Raw genomic sequence first — 17499 nt, forward strand, 5'->3', positions numbered from 1 at the left:
TGTATAGATGTATAGGGGGAAAGAAGGGAAGAGAGAAAGCTATACAAGAAGTAAAATGTCCGATGGTCGGAGGGGTGTTTCCATCGACTCATCCAACACCTTGAGTCATTAATGATTATCCTATTGTGCAAGTTATGCAATGACGCGTTTCGAGCATGCCAAGACTTCCGCTCACTCTATGCAAATGTCGCTTTCTTTTATCAGTTACCATCCACAAAATAACAAAACAATGCTAGATGATCAAAATCGCGTGCAGGAGGTAGACTCTGACGATGAAGGAGCAACGGAGTTTGATAGCTTTGGGCAAAGCGAAGGATTTTCTGAGATCACCAAACGCCTCCCAGACGACTGCATCGAATACGCAATCTTCATCATCGACTCGAAACTGAAATCCGATTTTGCCAGAAGGGAGAAACTGAAAGCTATACAATCAGCCGCTACTGTCTCGCTCAAATCACCGGATCTCGAGGACTACATCTGGCAGCGCGAGAAATTCCGATTGGATTTGATTGATGCTAGACTCGACGGCAATACTCATGGTACAGGGATTAGCGATGGAGAGAAGCTACATATTCCTGGTCATGAATACTACCTGCATGGACGAACGAACTTTGGCGACTCAATAGCAGACGAATGGCTGATCGTCTGGCTACTTCTCGAACTCAGTCAACGGCATCCCTCAGCTTGGATCCAAGTCCGTGATCCAGATGGCGAATTTCTGCTAGCAGAAGCCGCAAATGCTTTGCCAAAGTGGTTGGAACCCGAACTTGCCGACAATCGCGTTTGGATCCATCGCGGTCAACTACACATCATACCATTACAACGAAATGCTGGCGGTGGAGCATCAGGACCCACTACTCCTGGACTGTCTGGCAACGTCGACATGGCACAAGCTTTGCGCTTCTTGCAGCAGACTCCTCATTCGACATTACATTCGCCCATGATCGAAGAAGAAGCTTTCCACCGCTTGCGAGATCATCCAGCTGCTATCTCCAAGAGCCAGCATAGCGCATTACTCTTGGTACCACGACGTCTCGCATACCTTCTTCACCGCAATCCAGCCTATGTAGCTCCTGCCATCGAGGCGTTCTATCTTCGCGATCCCATTGCTGTGAGACCGCTAGCCACAAAAGATACAGCTACCCTTCGCTTTGCACCAGAAGATTTCGTCACCATGAGTGTCCGCTTCCCCAAGGTTGGCTACGCACAGCTCGTGAGCCAGGATTTTCCTCCACCCCCTGCTTGGGTAGGCATCACACCTCACATCCACAAGAAGCCTGTCCTCTTAGGCATGAAGCTCTCCTGCGGCTTTGAGATGATGCTACGCGACCCTCAAAACAAAGACAAGCGCGAAGTCAGAGAAATGAACATGCTACTCGAAGACATAGAAGAAGATGGAGAAACACTACCCACCGATTCCACCATCGCATCATGGCCACAAACAAACGACGACGACAAATGGCTCGATATCGACTTCAAAGACTTTGACGCAGAGCTCAAAGGCCGCAGTGGGGCAAACGACACACCTTCAGGCCAAGGTTTCGGCGATGAATCAACACAAAAGGACCTCCAAGACATGGTCTCGCGCTTCGAAAAATTCCTCAACGAAGACGAAGAGACCGGCGCTGAAACCTTTTCTTCTGGCTCCTCATCCACCTCTGATTCCGACAACGAAGACGACGAGGAAGAAGACAAAGCCACTTCCTTCACAGACGCCGAATTCGAACAAGCGATGCGCGAAATGATGGGCATGCCCGACTCCACAAAAGACTCCAACGGCCTATCCTCCGAAGCCAGAAAACTAGCGCTGGAAATGGAAGATGAAGAAGAAATGGAACGAGATGACGAAAAAGAAGCAGAGCAGATTTGGAAAATGATGCAAGAGATTCATGCTTCACGTCAAGACAAGAAGACCAGAGAGCAGGAAGGTACGGACCAAGGCAAGGAAAAAGCATTTACACCACATGCTGCTCCCGATACGAATGCTGCGGGAAAGAATGTCAGGTTCGAAGATAGACTCCGTGGAGACATCGAGGGCAGAAACAATCAAGGCAAAGGCAAGGGGAAGCAAAAGGCGAAACCAGTCACTATAGACGACGAAAGCAGTGATGATGAAGATTTGCTGGCTGGAGAGGAGGGAGATCCGCATTATGAGATGCTTAAGAATATGCTTGAGAGTTTCCAGGGGCAGGGCGGTATGGCTGGTCCGGCGGGCAATCTTATGGGGTTGATGGGCATGGGGAGTAAGTTACCACGAGAATGAAGTTGACAGTAGAATCTGGTCAAAGTTGATGATATCAACATCGGTACAGTCTTCGAGAACAAGTGACTACCAAAGCCAGGTGCTGGAAACAAAAAGGCATGGACCTGGAGCAAAGGGACCACGCGCTGGAGTCTCGACTGCGGTACCTGGATTGCAGACTCACGTTGAAACCATTACTTTCTTGTAGTATATACAAAACAACTGCGGTCATCTGCCAATGCTGCCTGGATGACCTGGCTCGGTGGACGTAATTATCACTTACATAACGAACTGTAGAAGCATACAATCTTTCCAACCAACACTTGATTTACAATCCCGAAAAGTGCAAGAGTGCTCGGATCCTGAAATCACAAGTTACTGTTAACCTGGACGTCTTTGACAGGTTCTCCACGAGTCGGGCGACGTGTCTCTTGAGAATTCTTTACATGTTCTTCCTGTGTTCGTACCCAGAATCTACTCCAGTCCTTTTCTACCGGACTATCGGGCAAGATAACCGACGGCCAGAAGCAGGAGCCACCTAGATTGAGGAAACGGGCCCGTTTCCTCCCAGATTAGCATCTCGTGCCGAGGCCCGCAACGTCCACATTCTACATACCTTCCCTTTTGGTTTAAGAGAATGTCTAGAAACCCAGCAGGTTGGTCAACGTCAATCCTTCTGCCAATCTCGCTTGGTTTGACTTGTCCGTTGTTTGTTCTTGTCTTCGCTTGTCAATTCTTGTTGTTGCTTGGCATGTCTTGTTTTGTGCTCGGATCAGCTGATTTCTGACTACCGGTATAGGACGTCAAGGCTCTACAGATCTGCTTGAATCAGACCAGATTCATGTGACGGCGAGCTTCTGGGTTTGTCTGCTCATGTTCCACTTTCCCTCGTGAAATCTGGCCTAGTTCCCTCCTCTTGCTCCTTCGACAATGCTTCACTCTAGCGTTGATAAGTACTTACCGCATGGCGTCTGACTAGCGGAAGCCCATACAGTATCCCATCTTCTCGGCCGAGAGGTCTGTCCATGGGTTCACCGAAAATCACTCATATCTGTCTATATAAACCGACCTTGGGATGCAGCTACAGGAACATGCTCTACCAAGAACAATTCTGCCCTTATTACATCCATACCTTTCTTCATCTTTGATCACACCTTCAAGTCTCGACCATGTCCGGCAAGAAAGTGGTACAGGCAGCTGTCTCTGTCGCGGGCGTGGCCATCGGTATCGCTCTCTACAACAAGGTGCCAGGAGCTACAGCCTTGCCTGTGGACACAGTATCCCCTTCGCTTTTCGAGGAAGTCCCCGGAACCCCAGGAGCCTTCATCTACCTCTCCAACGTTTCGCCTACCATCTTTGGTGAACCAGCTACCGACTTTGACTACCATGTCTCGCCCGAACCCTCGCTTGCCATCGAAGCAGTCCAGAGATACGCTTCAGCTGTGGCATCCACCGACACTGATGATATCCTGACCACGTTTTTGAACGTCACCATGGCAGGAACCATGACGGCCGACCAAGCTGCCGACCTGCATTGGAAATGTAACGAGCTGAGCGGCACAATGGCAACAAGTGTTGACGCTTGTGCCGCGTTCAGCACAATCGGCGAGCGTTCCGCAGACCTCGAGAAACGCTCCAGATGGAGCTGGGTACGCAGTGCCGCTCACGTGGCCAACAGAGGCGCCGTCCAGATCCTGTACGGCGCACTCGGCAATGCTGCTTACGCCAACTTTCCTTCTTCGCCTAGGTCTTGGTGTAACAATGCTGATGGTTCCAATGCCTGCATCTCTTGGTCGACAGTCGAGTCTTGGAACCACAACTATGCGCAGCAGATGGTGTCTGATGCGATGAGCGTCGTGGATTTCAATCAGTGGAGTGCTCAAGCCAACCGCATCCTTGGGAGTAGGAAGAGAAGTGCTGCTGATGTTTGCATTAGCAACCGTGCGGATGGGTGTACTTAGTGATGACTGTAGAAGCAAGATTGTATTAGGAATGAATTGGGAATGGCTGGCTTTGGCGCGGATCAGAAGAGGTTCAGAGCTGCGACTGGGCGAGTGGTAACATTAGTCAATCAGTGTCAGAGCCCATGGTTTCTGCAAACAACCTCCTACAGCTTACTCTTTTGGGTTAAGTCTTTCGATTTGTGAAGGAAGGATATACAGACAAACGTTGTGTGATTAGTCTACGTGGTATTCAGTGGTAATCCAAAGGAGCAGGTCGAGTACGAGCGGGTAGGGCTGAGTTTTTGCCGAATTGGGAACAGCGTGGATTTCGACTTTTGCAACTGCAGACTTGCATTTTCGGCGTCAGCATGGTCGTTTGTCTGTATATTCCATCCAGCACCAAAAAAGACCGTCAAACAAAGCTGTTATCAAGAGACAGTCATATCACAAAGTAAGCTATAAACTTGTTCTGTCAGAGGTCATCGTTCTAATACGTACGGGACTAAGATTTCTATTCGCTCATCGAAGCTCTCAACATCTTCTGTTCCATCACACTTCCCATCACGAACTGCCAGTTCGCATCGAGAATTCACAGAAATCGCCATGGCAGACGTAGATGAGGATGCCATCCCTCGCGGTCCTGATGTCGGCGATATTGATCTCTCAGACGAAACTCAAGACTTCCGCTTCCTCCTAAACTTCACGTTCGTCACTTGAAACATATCCCAAATCTCTGTTCCAAAAAAAAATTAATACTGACTCATCACACACACATCACAGCGGCGATGACACCAAAATCCCCAAACGCGGTGAAAAGGACTTTGAGCCCCATCACACCAACAAACAATCAGACGCCCTGGCCTCCTCACGAGAAGCAATGCACAACGCCCTCTCCTTTCAACGCGTGCACCAGCCCAAAAAGCACGTGTTAGCCTACTATCATCTCCAAACTAACATGGCATACACCGAAGATGCCAAAGGCCCCCTGTTCAAAAACATGGGAAAGGTATTCGCTGCAAACGATGACCCACTGGGTCCAAGACTAGCAGGAGAAAACAGGATCTGGTTGTTACCCGAGGAAGCTATTTATCTGCTGGAACGAGGAACGATTGATATCAGATGGCCGATAGATGAGGATGATGCAGAGGAAGAGGGCTTGCCGATGAGTTTGCAGGGTGCTTATGCTGCGTTCTTGGGAGAGGAAGAGGGAGGCTTGACGTTTGAGAGGTATAGTGTTTATGCTGGGCTCAAGAGGAGTGGGTATACGGTGCACAGGGCGCCGAGTTGGGATGGTGAGGGCGAGGAAGTGGGAGAGGAGTGCTATCCTCCTTTGCAGGGTACGATGTGGAGTCTGGGTTTGCTGAGACATGCGTGGAGGAATATGTTTGCGCCACGTGCTGCCACGGAGGCAGAGCAGAAAGTTGGTCCATTGGTGACGCCAGGAGTTTATCGCAATTATGGTAAGTAACTCGTCTCAACGAGAATACATGTTCTCCTTACTGACAACCGAACAGCTGAGATATACCGCCGCCTAGCCATAATCCCCAGCTACGATCCCACCGCCAAGAGAGGATCCGCAGACCCAACAGATCCATCCTTTCGGATAACCTACCACCTCTGGAAACCCGGCTCACCCCACTACAAAAAATCCTCTCCAGGAACTCCCGACTTCCGCATCGCAGTCGTCAATGCCCGCGAAACCACATTCCCAACTTTGGCTCAATTGAGTGCTTTGGTCGATACACAACCATATATGCCTCCAAAGCCTGAAGCACAGTTGTATGCAAAGATACGCAATGGATACAAGAGTGTTATTCTGGCGGTGGTGGACCAGGGTGTGACTAGTTATTTGAGGTTGGCGGATGCTGGGTTTGTGAGGGAAAAGTTGTTTGAGAGGAAGCCTCCGGCTGCGAGGAAAGGTGGCAAAGGGGGCGGCAAGTGGAAGAAGAATAAGCGGTAGAAGGCTGGAGATAAGACGTACAATTGAGGTGGTCGTTCCGTACAATCAAAGGGCATGAGCATCAAGACATCAACAATGTTGTAGTCCTCGTTTGCCGCCAGTATTGTGAGGTCAGACTGCTATGTGCCAATACTAAGTGTAATGGGAAAGAGCGAGCACAAGATCGAGTGATACGAAAGCTAATTACCGACGGACAAATTCAAATGTGTGAGAACCAAAAGACTCAGTCATTAGCTTTCTATATGTAGCCTATCTCCAGTGAGATGTTCAAAAGTGCCCGACGGAATGGCCATGGCCGATCAATTCACGCATCAGTGATGGTGGCTAACAATTCAGAAAAAGAAAAAGATTTAGGGATCTAGATATTAAGATAGAGAAGATGTAGGAAAAGGGTCACAAACTCACCTAAGACGCCATAGACCACCTACCGTGAGAAGTGCAACTATTCAGGAGATCCAGGGCGAGAACCAGAGAACCCACCAGGAGGAGCAGGAACAGCAAAAGTCTTGTTGTCGTCATCCATAATACGAAAAGGAAACTCATCAGAATCATCAGAACCGTCTGCAAGTACATCCGAGCCGTCAACAGTCCTGGGGAATCTGGAAGTTCCTGCAGGAGTTGAGTAATCAGAAATATTAGTGAAGGGGTCCTCAACATCGGAGAGGAGATATGCGTTGAAGCTTTCAGGGGACCAGACAGGTGCCTGAGCAGACTCGTTGTTCCATGGGTTGGAGGGTTCAGGGGAGCTAATGACGTCGGCAGCATCTGCGATAACCTTGTCAGCAAAGAGTTTATAGTCACAAGTGTGCTTGTTCAAGAAGTTGTCGGGGTGGTTTTGAATCTCGGGAGAAAGAGTTCGAAAAAGTGCGTCGGAGATTTGACCGTAGTAACCGCCTTCCAGTTTTTGAGTGATTTTAGAGTCGACAGCTTCGATACGATAGTCATCCAGACGATTGCGTTCGATAGCGAGGAGGAAGGGTTTGAAAGGGTCGTTCTTGTCAATGTTGGAAGTCAGGCGAGCGTGGCGACGAACAGTCCAGTCAGCAGACAGACGATCGCGGTAGTAGTCGAAAGTACTTTGCGAAGCGCCAATCTGCTTGATCAGGTCGAGTATAGTGCTATCAGGGTTAGCCCAAACTTTCAAGATAAAAGTTTTGTGATCGATATCAGGCGTCGAGGGCCATAACATAAGCTTACCCATGAAGTCAGTCCAAGCCCAAATCTCGGAAGAGTCTATAGATCCCGGAGCTGCTCTGACCTCGACTGTTCTTTTCGGGGAGCCATTCACGAAATTCGTGATGTTGACAGCCATGGAACGAGAGTTGAAGTGATTGCTCGCACTATCATAGGATGGCCATGAGTTCAGAAGAGCCTCGACATCATTACATCTGGAAATGATATCAAGCCATGCTTCAGGGGTACAATCCCGTAGATGACCAGCAATAGATGTACGATCAGCTTCAGGATTGTCTTTGATAGCTTTTTTGACAGATGAACGAATTGTTTCAAGGAATGGTCTCGAGTGAGGCCCGACCCAAGAAGACTGTGTGTCGTCGCCTTGAACGTACTTGTACACCGAGTGCGAATTGATAATACCGGGGATGGGGCCATTGAAGGGCAGAATTCAGATCCTGGATGCTGGGAAGATCTGATCAAAGTGTCGCTCAAGACAGGCGAAGACACCAACCATACCAAGGGCGGCCTTTATAGGAGGCTGGCGCTTACCATTGCCGAAGTGGATATGAAAACCGCAATTCTTGTTGGTAGCAACGCAGTAGCCTTCACCTGAGAAAGCTTCATGAATTCTTTGGATGAAAGCGTTGATTTCCGTTTGTGAGTCCCACATGAAGAGCTCACCGGTGCATGGATACGTTTGACCGACGGGATCGGGGGTGAGGCTGCAGAAGTTCAAGACCCTTGAAACGAGCTCGAGGCTGTAAAATTGCGATGAGCCTCTCTTGACCCGGGCTTCCTCGTCCTTTTCAGAGTAGACTGAGGGATCGCGGTGGATGGTCCAAGTAGTAAAAGCGGTGACGAAACCATGGCTATTGAGCACACCCTCGACAGGCAATTTCCAGGAGTGATCCTCAGCACAATGGGAGCAACGAAGGGAGATGGGCTTTTTGAGGGCACTGGTGAGGTGGTCTCTAGGGTTAATCTTGCGAGGTGCGTAGGCCAACATCTCGAGTTTCACTCCGAACGTCATGTTCTCCGAAAAGAGGGTTGACCAGCAGCGTCGTAATTGGCGGTGTTAAAAGACATCTTGTAGTATTCGAGTATGATGTTAGTGTTTGCGGAGTTGCTGAAGCACTGCTTAGGGGCAGAGATACAGCATCTTGTACAGAACATACACAGACGTGGTCGTACATTGTCAAAGCCAGGGGACAATGGACGGGACAAAGCCATTGATGGGGCGACAAAGACCCACCCGAATGAATCAAAAAGTACAAAGAGCCATGGGACGAGACGCGAGTGCAGACAAAGGTGCTCATGGACACAATGAAACCAGCAAGAAAACCTCAGAGAAAGAGTGACGCAGCCAGTGCCGGTGCAGCAAACAGCATTGTTTCATCGCTGGCTCGCAGAGGTCACAGCAGAGTGTAGCATGGATAGCAAGCCTCGTGCTAAGGGTTTTCGGCTGGACAGCACCTGCGATAGCAACAATCGATGTAGCGAAAAGAGACTGGACTGCATGGTATGCTGTGGTAGAGTTCAGAATATCGCTGCATATACGTCATCAGAACTGATCCTTCGCGACCTTCCTGCCTACCACAGCAATACATGTGTGATTCGAGTCCGATGGCTTTCGTGTCGACTCTGCAACCTCGAATTATATTCTCTGCTGATCAGCTGCAGACAGGCAAAACAGTCCCGATAGCTACCTCTACAGTCGCTTCCGAAGACTTGATTGAAAGTATGTCAGCTGTAGCTCATCCCAGTAGTAGGCTATCCGACTGACAAACAACTTGAAAGATGCCAACGCAGATGGAGCAAATAGTGGCTGGTTTCCAGCGACCTGTCGGGTTGAATAGCCTGCTGTCTATCGCTGCCGGTCAAGGCGCATTCATCTTATGTTTCAGGGGCGACATGCCTATCTTCTCTCATCACCACAACTTTGCCTACGCTCTGCTCACCAACGCCATGTGTTGGTCAGTCGTATGGTGCATGTCGTCCCTTGACCGCGCGATGCTGGAGGATAAAGGTACGTAAATTGATTTACCATGCGACGAGCGACGCTAATCATTCTCAGAGTCTTGCAAGCATCTTGGAAACATGCACACAATCATGCGCTCGATCACTGGAATGTTCTGCATCGCTTTTCTTCTTTCTTCCATCTGCCGTAGCTATGTCGGTCTCGCGGTAACAGTAGGCGTGTCTATGGTCAGTGTGTTTACAGGTCTGTTTATCAATTTTTCGTAGGTAGAAGCTCGTATTCTTGTTGTTACATGTTTTGCTCTTAACCGCGTCAAGATTGACACTTTGCTCCCATTGGATGTGTAGTAACGAATATGGGCGGATCAGATATACGTCGGCCGCGAAAGAGGTCGCTGTAGGGATCCATGTTGCGCGTCGTTGCGAATTTTCTTCACGATTCGCATATCGACCCGTCCCGGTTGTGACACATGACACAGAGAGTGAGAACCATGTGACATCTAAGGAGCCCAGTGTAATGACGCGTGTGATAAGTAGGCTGCACGAGTTGACTGTTGCATCGAAGTCGAACAAGTTCACAAAGAAAAGCTGAAGAACAACAACAAAATCTCACTTGCTGCGTTCATTGCTCCTACCAAACAGCCACTCGTCTGTCATGAACGACTTTAGTAAAGGATCTGCTCCAACGACAAAGGCAAGAAGCGCAATCGAAGAAGTTGTGAGAGACTCTCGGCTCTCATGTCATATAAAGACACAAGGTTCGTAGTCAGCACCAACGTACAGGTGATCTCTCATAGCCAACCGAAAAAGAAAAAGAAGTTGAAACACCATCCTCACCCGAGTAATCGGAATCGAATTATAACTTCAAGAGAAGAAGAAACGCTGCGTATTGCACTCAAGTATCGCAAGTGTACAAACACTCGCACACAATCTTCGCACCGGCTCCCATAGAAACGCGAGCTCTTCCCTCTAAAAAGCGAGTTCGAAAAGGGTCAAGACGTTCTGAAATTTCTGATGCCAGGTGCAGACGTGTCACGTCAGGCCCTCGCAGGCAGTAACTCAGAGCTCGAACAACAAGAGTTGAAACAAGATGAGTGTTTGTGTAATGTGAAGATTACTCCGAATTTCTCATTTGCAGGATGATGGACAACGACGAGGTAAATCGTAGTTGTCTGTGTGGAAGCAAAGAAACGCAGCTTTGGTGAGGATGGTGCCTGAGAGGGAGCAAAGAGAAGGTGAACGCGAAACACGAAAAAAGTTTTGGACCCTCCAGAGCGCCAAGACTTTAGCGTCAGATCCGGCTGAAGCTGCTTGCTTTAATCTGCCTTCTTCACGTGCGACATTCACAATCACTTCACAATGGGTGCAGAGGATCGGGATGATAGGAGACGTCGCGATAGCAGAGACAGGCGCTCTGACAGGCCACGCGATCATAGGAGAAGATCGGTGAGCAGAGACGACAGGGACAGAAGAGAAAGAGAAAGAGACCGACCAAGCCGACGATACCATGACGACGGCAAGGAGAGAAGAAGACATCACAGCCGCTCAAGGAGTCCGAGAAGGAGACACGACAGAGAACGAAGCTCACGAAAAGACCATGTATCACGATCCCCACCTCCGAAACGCTCAAGGCGCTCATACTCGCGATCAAAATCACCTGCACCCCGTCGCGCTCGTGGCCCTCTACCCTCACAACAAGACCAGTTCCGCCAAGGAGATGATGCCGCTGCAGCAGAACCTGCCGTGGAAAAGCAGAAGCCAAACTTCAACGCGACAGGCTTGTTGGCCAAGGAAGCAAACACAGTGGCCGGCACAAACACAGTCCTCAAGTATCACGAACCACCAGAGGCGCGCAAGCCATCGAGTAAAGAGCAATGGCGCATGTTTGTCTTCAAGGCTAAAGACATGATCGACACTATTCACCTCTACTCGCGCAGTTGCTGGCTGATGGGCCGCGATCAAGCTATCGTCGACTTCCAATTAGAGCACCCGAGTATCAGCAAACAGCACGCTGTTGTGCAGTTCAGGCATATCACAAAGACGAATGAGTATGGAGACAAGCTGAGCAAGGTCAAGCCATATCTCATCGACTTGGACAGTGCCAACGGAACACGACTGAACGGAGAGAAAATCGGAGGCAGTCGTTACATTGAATTACGAGACGGTGATGTCGTCGGCTTCGGTGACAGCGAGAGAGAGTATGTCATGATGCTGCCCAAATAAGCGCACCGAACAATCGCATCTGAAAATGAACATTCACGTTAAACCTCCATTTCATTCCCACCACATCGCAAGAGTCGTGAGCCTTCAACATGTGTAGTATTTGGAACCTGCATCGCGCACCAAGCGCAGAACATCGCCTACAAGATACAGACTTCCAGCTATCACGAGCAGAGCGTCCTTCTGCTCAGCCAGTACAGACGCCTGCTTCAGAGCAGCGATGACGTCCCTCTCTACAATCACACTCTCTCCGGGCAAGATATCCGCAGCAGCTGTCTTGACATCCTCCGCTGATGTGGCCGTGATCCATGGCATCCCGTCAACAGCTCCAAATTCGGTTGCTACGACATCATCTCCAGATCTTCCTGCGAGCAGGAGCTCAAACATGGAAGCCAGATCTTTCCCCCTCGAGGCAGCAAGAACCCAGACAACTGGTCGGCTGCCAGCACGTGTGTGTGCTGTGTTCGCGAGTACGGTGGCTGATTCGACATTATGAGCGCCATCTAGGAGAGCTGTGGGTGTGTAGTTGGTAAGAGTGCCCAGCTCGATGTCTTGTAAACGACCAGGCCAGACGACGCCTTGCGGCACAGCACGCAATGTGGTTGCAAGTGTTGAGAGGCTTGATGTGCGTATCTCGCTACGTAGAGTAGAGGAACCGCAAGCTGCTTGAGTGGTAGGTGGAGCAGGAAGACGATTCAGTTGCTTCAATGCTAGCCAGGTGATTGTGAACGCCATGGCGCCATTTTGTTGACGAGCATGTGTTGCATCGGTCGTGCTGGAAGCACGTGTAACGTCAAAGCCAGCGGTGTCTTTTGCGTGCAAGATTTGTGTTACGCCTGCTTTGGATGCCAGTTGCAGAATGTGCTCGGTCACGGATTCATCGTTCATGGCCAGAACAAGCGGTACTCCTGGCTTCATTATACCGGCCTTCTGGGTGGCTATCTCGAGCAACGTGTTGCCGAGGAAGCCTTGATGATCTAATGCGATGGTAGAGATGGCTGTCACCAATGGCTTTGGTCTGAACTGTTGGTTCTGCTCCATCTCGTCGAACTCGGAGGTCTGACCCAAGATGTTGGTAGAGTCGAGACGGCCACCCATGCCAACTTCGATAACTCCGATATCCACACTTTCTAGTGTGAAAATCTCGAAAGCAGTGGCTGTAAGCAATTCAAATTCTGTTGCCTGGATGTTTTCGGCCAGATTGCGTGCCAGAACCTTTGCTTCGACCTGTCTAAAGATGGCTTCCGAGATCGTGTTGTCGTCAATGGTAATGCAGTCCCAGCGGTCTATGAGGTGTGGTGAGGTAAATCGACCATGCCTGATCGGAGGTTTGCCAGAGTCAATTCGTAGTTGGGAAGAGTTGTACGCCGCAAGCATGGCGGAGATGTAGGCACATATTGATCCTTTTCCATTTGTTCCTGCCACATGCAGTGCTCGCCATGGTAGAGGCGTACGTGCCAACAGGCGAAACACTCGTGCCAAACCGAGCTCGATCATGATTAATGCGCAAAGATAGGGAGTGTCCAGATGACTTGTTAGAGGCCAAGATTTTATTATGATAGTCCAGACGTAGTCGTCATTACAGATGATAGCCTTCAGTTTTCTGTGCCCATGTCGCGATCACGAATCGAGTTCGAAGTGTTGCTGTGAATATAATCAAACACCTCGAAGCAGTGAAATGATGCGATGAACACGAGGGAGCCATAAGCCGGAGACGGAACAGGTCTGGTCAAGTCTTGGCACGCGTCTTCTTGCTCGCTTGAAAGCTTTCGAGAATTCAAATGCTCTTTTTATCTTTTGCATAAACAACATTTTTGCTTTGCTTAAGATTCCTTACATACATCCTACGGAGATCTGTAACCCAGGAAAGACGCTAGAGATCTGACAAGTCATGGACGGTTTCTCTTTCCCACCACCGCCTCCGCCTCCACCAAAAGCAGCATCTTCAGCACAACCAGAGGCACTTACTGAATCTAACAACAGAGGGGGACGAGGCGGGAGCCGGGGACGTGGAGCGCGTGGGTCATTCAGAGGTCGAGGAGGCGCATCAAACCGTGGTGGTGGAGCAAACTACCAACATCAAAACACCAATAATTCCGGATACGGACAAAATGCTGGCAACTACCAATCAAATTATGGAAATCCACGGCAACAATATCCTCAACAGTATCATAATGGTCAACAACATCCTGTTCCGCAACAGTACCATGCTCCCCAGCAGTATCAAGCACCACCTGGATCCTATATCAATCCTGCATTCGGAAACGTGCAAGCTCAGGGATATCCTCAACCTCAAGTCCCTCAATACGGACACCTAAGTGGACTTGCTGCTGGACAGAGTAATCCGCCATCATACGGAAATCACGGCAATGCCATTACACCACCAGGAAAACGTACACGAGACCAAGCTTTCGGCAACTCAAACCGAGGCCATCCCATGAAGAAACCTTCCAATGGACCAAAAGCTCAGGCAGCGCCTTCAGTCCCCAGTTTTGGAGCCCCTCTCCTGCCGGCAAAACCTCCAGCACCATTTTCCTCAGGCGGCGGTTTGAAACCTCGACCTCAAACCAACCTCGGTCTCATTCCCTCAGCCCACGACCCACAAGACTCGGACCCAGAAGACGACGAAGACGAAGAAGAGGAAGTAGACGAAGAAGCCGCACTAAGCGCTCTTTCCAATGGCCCTCTAAGTTTTGAATTCAACGGCGAATTATCAACGCTGGGGTCCTCAGCAGATATAGCCGAATGGATAGAAGAGCGCAAGAAGCGATGGCCAAGTAAACGCAGAGTAGAAGAAAAAGAGCAAGAGGTGCAGTCGAGAATGCAAGAGCGCAGACGTATTGAGCAAGAAACTAAAGCTGCTATCGCTGTTGCATCAGGGGGTCAGTACCAACCTGTGGAGAGAAGAGATGTTCGTCATCAACGGGAGATGAGGGACCCTGCTGCTGAGAGACTAGCGAAAGAGGATGGAGACTCGATGATGCAGGACACGCAAGAGCAATCAGCCTCTGCAACACAACAACCCGATCAACCAACAGCAACAGACTCCACAGTCACTTTATTGAACGACGACCAACATCACTCGGATTCCGACAGCGATGCACCCCCTGAAGTCACCTCTTCGAAACCTTCCCAACCCGTCCAGATTCCTCCTCCCTCAACCGCACCCAACACTCACTCAAAATCGGCTCCCCCTGAAGCCAAACCCTGCATAAGTTTCGTCAATCAAGGCCGCTGCAAGTTCGGAAATAAATGCCGCTACAAGCACGATGCTGCTTCTGGAGGACAAGATAAAGGAAAGAGAAAGACATTGTTTCAACGAGTAAGTGACTCTCTAGCTGTCCAACAGTGTACTCGAAGACAGGAGTGTCATGCTAACGTGATGGGGTTTTTCAGCTTGTGGAGCAGGAAATGGATGAGGAAAATAAGCTCGCGTTGCAGGCAATCAAGTACCTAGGCGGTGTCGGATTCTTTTCCAAGCATGCTACTGCTTCTTGAAAGGCGCTACTGTCTCGTTAATCATTCTACCCGATGTCGTCGGGAATTTCCTACTTGGTGTCTTGCTCAGCTCCACCAGCAGTATTCAATGAGCATGACACAAATCACGCAAACTCGACCATCATGCCGCGTAGAACCGTTCACACTCTTTGAAGAATATTCCTGGGTGGGCGGTAAACAGTAACACCTGTCCGAATACAGCTCTAGCGATATACAATGTATACGTGTGTGTTGAACATAACAAAAATCATGCCTCTTCAGCCATAGCAGTGACTTTGACACTTCTGAGGCTCAGAAAGTCTGGGAACGGACAGCGATGACATCTTTTTGTTGACAGCCTCGGGAAAACTGCAGCTTCATAAAATGGTGGTGATTTGTAAACCGGCAACTCGGTTAACGCAGAGTCAAAGACACGTATGCTGGATCCATTGCGAGATCACGAGGTAGGTAGGACACATCCGACTCTTTTCACTTCAAAACACTCGAACATACCATACTTGAAAGCAGCAACACGTCAAAGACAAGACAACACAAATACCTTTCGATAGGACCAAAAGTCAACATCGTCCATCCAGAACCCAAATCACCACAAGATGACATCTTCAACCTCGGCGACAACAAAAACAACTTCAGACCACGAAACACCAGCCTTCCCCCTCGGCGCCAACAACCTCCAACACCTCCTAAATTACACCACCCACGCCTCAGGCCACGGCCTCGTTTCCCTGGTCTCGCTACCCCCAAACTCCCTCTTCGCACCCATAACCTCCTACACCCCTTGCTCCACCCCCCAATGGCACACCCTCCAAGTCTCCCGCACCTCGCACATCTCTTTGGACTCGGCATTCACCTATCTCAATCACTCTTGTGCGCCGTCGCTGGAGATCGATACGCAAAACATGCAAGTCAGGGTGAGCAGAGACAAAGAGTTGAAGGAGGGCGATGTGCTCAGTTTTTTCTATCCGAGTACGGAGTGGGAGATGGATAGAGGGTTTAGATGTCTTTGTGGGGAGGAGGGTTGTGTGGGTGAGGTCAAGGGGGCAAAGAACATGCAGAGGGAAGAGCTGCAGAGGTGGTTTGTCAATGGGTATATTTGGGAATTGAAGGAGGAGCAGGAGAAGGAAAAAGAAGGCTCGGCATGAACGGATATGCAGACACAAATGTTTGCCAATGATTCTTGGTAAGGAAAGGGAAGCGGATGTGATGGTGTGGCTACAAATGTCTATATCGTAAAATGCTATACCCCGAGAAACGCCATTGATCCTGTAAAAGAAACGAGACCATGGACTCCAAGTCGTGATAGAAAAAAGATGCGCAAGAACAGGACATTCTACAGCTGGATATCGTTGTTGAGCAAACGCACCTCCTCTCCAGGCTTGAACGCAGGCAATCCGATGTACGGGCATCCATCACACCTAAACGCATCTCCCAAAGCGCAGTTTCCACAACTGCCAACCTTGCCCTGCACGGTGAAGTCGACCTCAGCCAAATCATCAGTATCCAGTTTCATCGTCTTGAGCGCACTGTCGGCAGCTTCGCGCTTGGCCTTGTCCTCGGCATCGATCTTTTGCTTGAGTCCACATGTGCAATCCTTGCATGCGCGTCTTCTCTTGCCGTTGGGCTTGCAGGCTTCAGGGATGTTGATGGGGCGCTTGCGGTCTTCTTCGCTGAGTAGAGTGTTGGGGTCGATGGTGGAGCCCTTGAGCAATTCCTCCTTTGACGGCAGTTCCATGTCTTGATCCTCGTCGTAAAACTCGACGTCCAAGTCGTCGCCCATGTCGAAGCCGACGCCCGCTGGCGCTGAAGGAGCTGCAGGCTGAGGTGTGTCGATGATAGTCTTGTTGATGGCTTCGATATTGTTCAAGGGCACAGCTGCAGCATTGGCCTTCTTCTTCTTTCCAAAACTCAGAGTGACTGTTTGCGCGGCAGCCGCTGCGGGCTTGGACATGGCACCACTCGCATCCTGAACGAGGCCAGCAAGGATAGCCTCTGTCTGCTCCGACGAACCCGGTGTACCAAACTGACCATCCTGGCTCTTCAGCTTTCCGCCATCCTTGAGAGAGGGCACGAGTTTCTCGATGATTGCACGGTTGAGAGGCTCACGCGAGCCGTCGACATTGGTGAGTAGGAGGACAAGGTCGTATGTGGAAGCGGGAAGCGAAACGAGACCAAGGGCGAGACGGTCGAGCATTTGGATATCGGTGGCATTACGATCGTGAGCCTCGACAATGCTGTTGAGGGCATCCGGGTGTGAGGCGATAGAAGGTGGGGCAAGCAGAAGGGTTCGGTCTTGCGACTTTGTCGGCGGCGGGGCAAAGGAGAAGTCGGATGTGTTGTCAATGGTAATAGCGGGTGCCATTGTGAGAGATTTGATGTCTGTTTGAAGAGGAAGATTTGTATTGTATATGTCGAGCAAGTTTGCTTCGAGCGCCTCCAAGTGGATCGTTGGTGGGGTCGAAGGAATCTGCTGATCGGAGACGCGG

At 49.9% G+C, this 17499-nt stretch overlaps 11 protein-coding genes across 11 annotated transcripts; 7 read left to right on the forward strand and 4 right to left on the reverse strand.

The window, feature by feature from the left end:
• Positions 1-229: 229 nt before the first annotated feature.
• M436DRAFT_39665 (SGT1-domain-containing protein) lies at positions 230-2263 on the forward strand (the record flags this gene model as incomplete). Its single annotated transcript, XM_013574587.1, has 2 exons — positions 230-1928; positions 2028-2263. The coding sequence occupies 2 exons, from the start codon at positions 230-232 to the stop codon at positions 2261-2263; spliced, it is 1935 nt and encodes a 644-aa protein (XP_013430041.1).
• A 1148-nt stretch (positions 2264-3411) lies between these two features.
• Positions 3412-4203, forward strand: M436DRAFT_40084 (uncharacterized protein; the record flags this gene model as incomplete). Its single annotated transcript, XM_013574670.1, has 1 exon — positions 3412-4203. One exon carries the CDS (start codon positions 3412-3414, stop codon positions 4201-4203), a length of 792 nt encoding a protein of 263 aa, XP_013430124.1.
• Positions 4204-4788: 585 nt separating this feature from the next.
• M436DRAFT_61186 (uncharacterized protein) lies at positions 4789-6145 on the forward strand (the record flags this gene model as incomplete). Its single annotated transcript, XM_013574819.1, has 3 exons — positions 4789-4889; positions 4966-5645; positions 5700-6145. The coding sequence occupies 3 exons, from the start codon at positions 4789-4791 to the stop codon at positions 6143-6145; spliced, it is 1227 nt and encodes a 408-aa protein (XP_013430273.1).
• Positions 6146-6587: 442 nt separating this feature from the next.
• M436DRAFT_79159 (uncharacterized protein) lies at positions 6588-7457 on the reverse strand (the record flags this gene model as incomplete). The annotated part of the gene is made up of 1 exon (XM_013575010.1): positions 6588-7457. The coding sequence occupies one exon, from the start codon at positions 7455-7457 to the stop codon at positions 6588-6590; it is 870 nt and encodes a 289-aa protein (XP_013430464.1).
• Positions 7458-7769: 312 nt separating this feature from the next.
• M436DRAFT_79160 (uncharacterized protein) lies at positions 7770-8351 on the reverse strand (the record flags this gene model as incomplete). Its single annotated transcript, XM_013575011.1, has 1 exon — positions 7770-8351. One exon carries the CDS (start codon positions 8349-8351, stop codon positions 7770-7772), a length of 582 nt encoding a protein of 193 aa, XP_013430465.1.
• Positions 8352-8750: 399 nt separating this feature from the next.
• On the forward strand, positions 8751-9646 carry M436DRAFT_61188 (uncharacterized protein; the record flags this gene model as incomplete). Its single annotated transcript, XM_013574820.1, has 5 exons — positions 8751-8840; positions 9002-9059; positions 9144-9347; positions 9396-9526; positions 9566-9646. 5 exons carry the CDS (start codon positions 8751-8753, stop codon positions 9644-9646), a joined length of 564 nt encoding a protein of 187 aa, XP_013430274.1.
• Positions 9647-11068: 1422 nt separating this feature from the next.
• M436DRAFT_25506 (SMAD/FHA domain-containing protein) lies at positions 11069-11509 on the forward strand (the record flags this gene model as incomplete). Its single annotated transcript, XM_013574507.1, has 1 exon — positions 11069-11509. A coding segment is annotated over one exon (441 nt), but the record flags the coding sequence as incomplete, so codon positions are not given.
• A 96-nt stretch (positions 11510-11605) lies between these two features.
• On the reverse strand, positions 11606-13021 carry M436DRAFT_39784 (FolC bifunctional protein; the record flags this gene model as incomplete). Its single annotated transcript, XM_013574611.1, has 3 exons — positions 11606-12096; positions 12175-12536; positions 12570-13021. Coding segments are annotated over 3 exons (1305 nt in total), but the record flags the coding sequence as incomplete, so codon positions are not given.
• Positions 13022-13409: 388 nt separating this feature from the next.
• On the forward strand, positions 13410-15016 carry M436DRAFT_39921 (uncharacterized protein; the record flags this gene model as incomplete). Its single annotated transcript, XM_013574642.1, has 2 exons — positions 13410-14840; positions 14915-15016. 2 exons carry the CDS (start codon positions 13410-13412, stop codon positions 15014-15016), a joined length of 1533 nt encoding a protein of 510 aa, XP_013430096.1.
• Positions 15017-15732: 716 nt separating this feature from the next.
• On the forward strand, positions 15733-16119 carry M436DRAFT_16887 (uncharacterized protein; the record flags this gene model as incomplete). Its single annotated transcript, XM_013574485.1, has 1 exon — positions 15733-16119. A coding segment is annotated over one exon (387 nt), but the record flags the coding sequence as incomplete, so codon positions are not given.
• A 227-nt stretch (positions 16120-16346) lies between these two features.
• On the reverse strand, positions 16347-17375 carry M436DRAFT_61192 (DUF689-domain-containing protein; the record flags this gene model as incomplete). Its single annotated transcript, XM_013574821.1, has 1 exon — positions 16347-17375. The coding sequence occupies one exon, from the start codon at positions 17373-17375 to the stop codon at positions 16347-16349; it is 1029 nt and encodes a 342-aa protein (XP_013430275.1).
• Positions 17376-17499: the final 124 nt, after the last annotated feature.

The sequence above is a fragment of the Aureobasidium namibiae genome (genome assembly GCF_000721765.1).
Source record: "Aureobasidium namibiae CBS 147.97 unplaced genomic scaffold scaffold_3, whole genome shotgun sequence".
Lineage (NCBI taxonomy): Eukaryota > Fungi > Ascomycota > Dothideomycetes > Dothideales > Saccotheciaceae > Aureobasidium > Aureobasidium namibiae.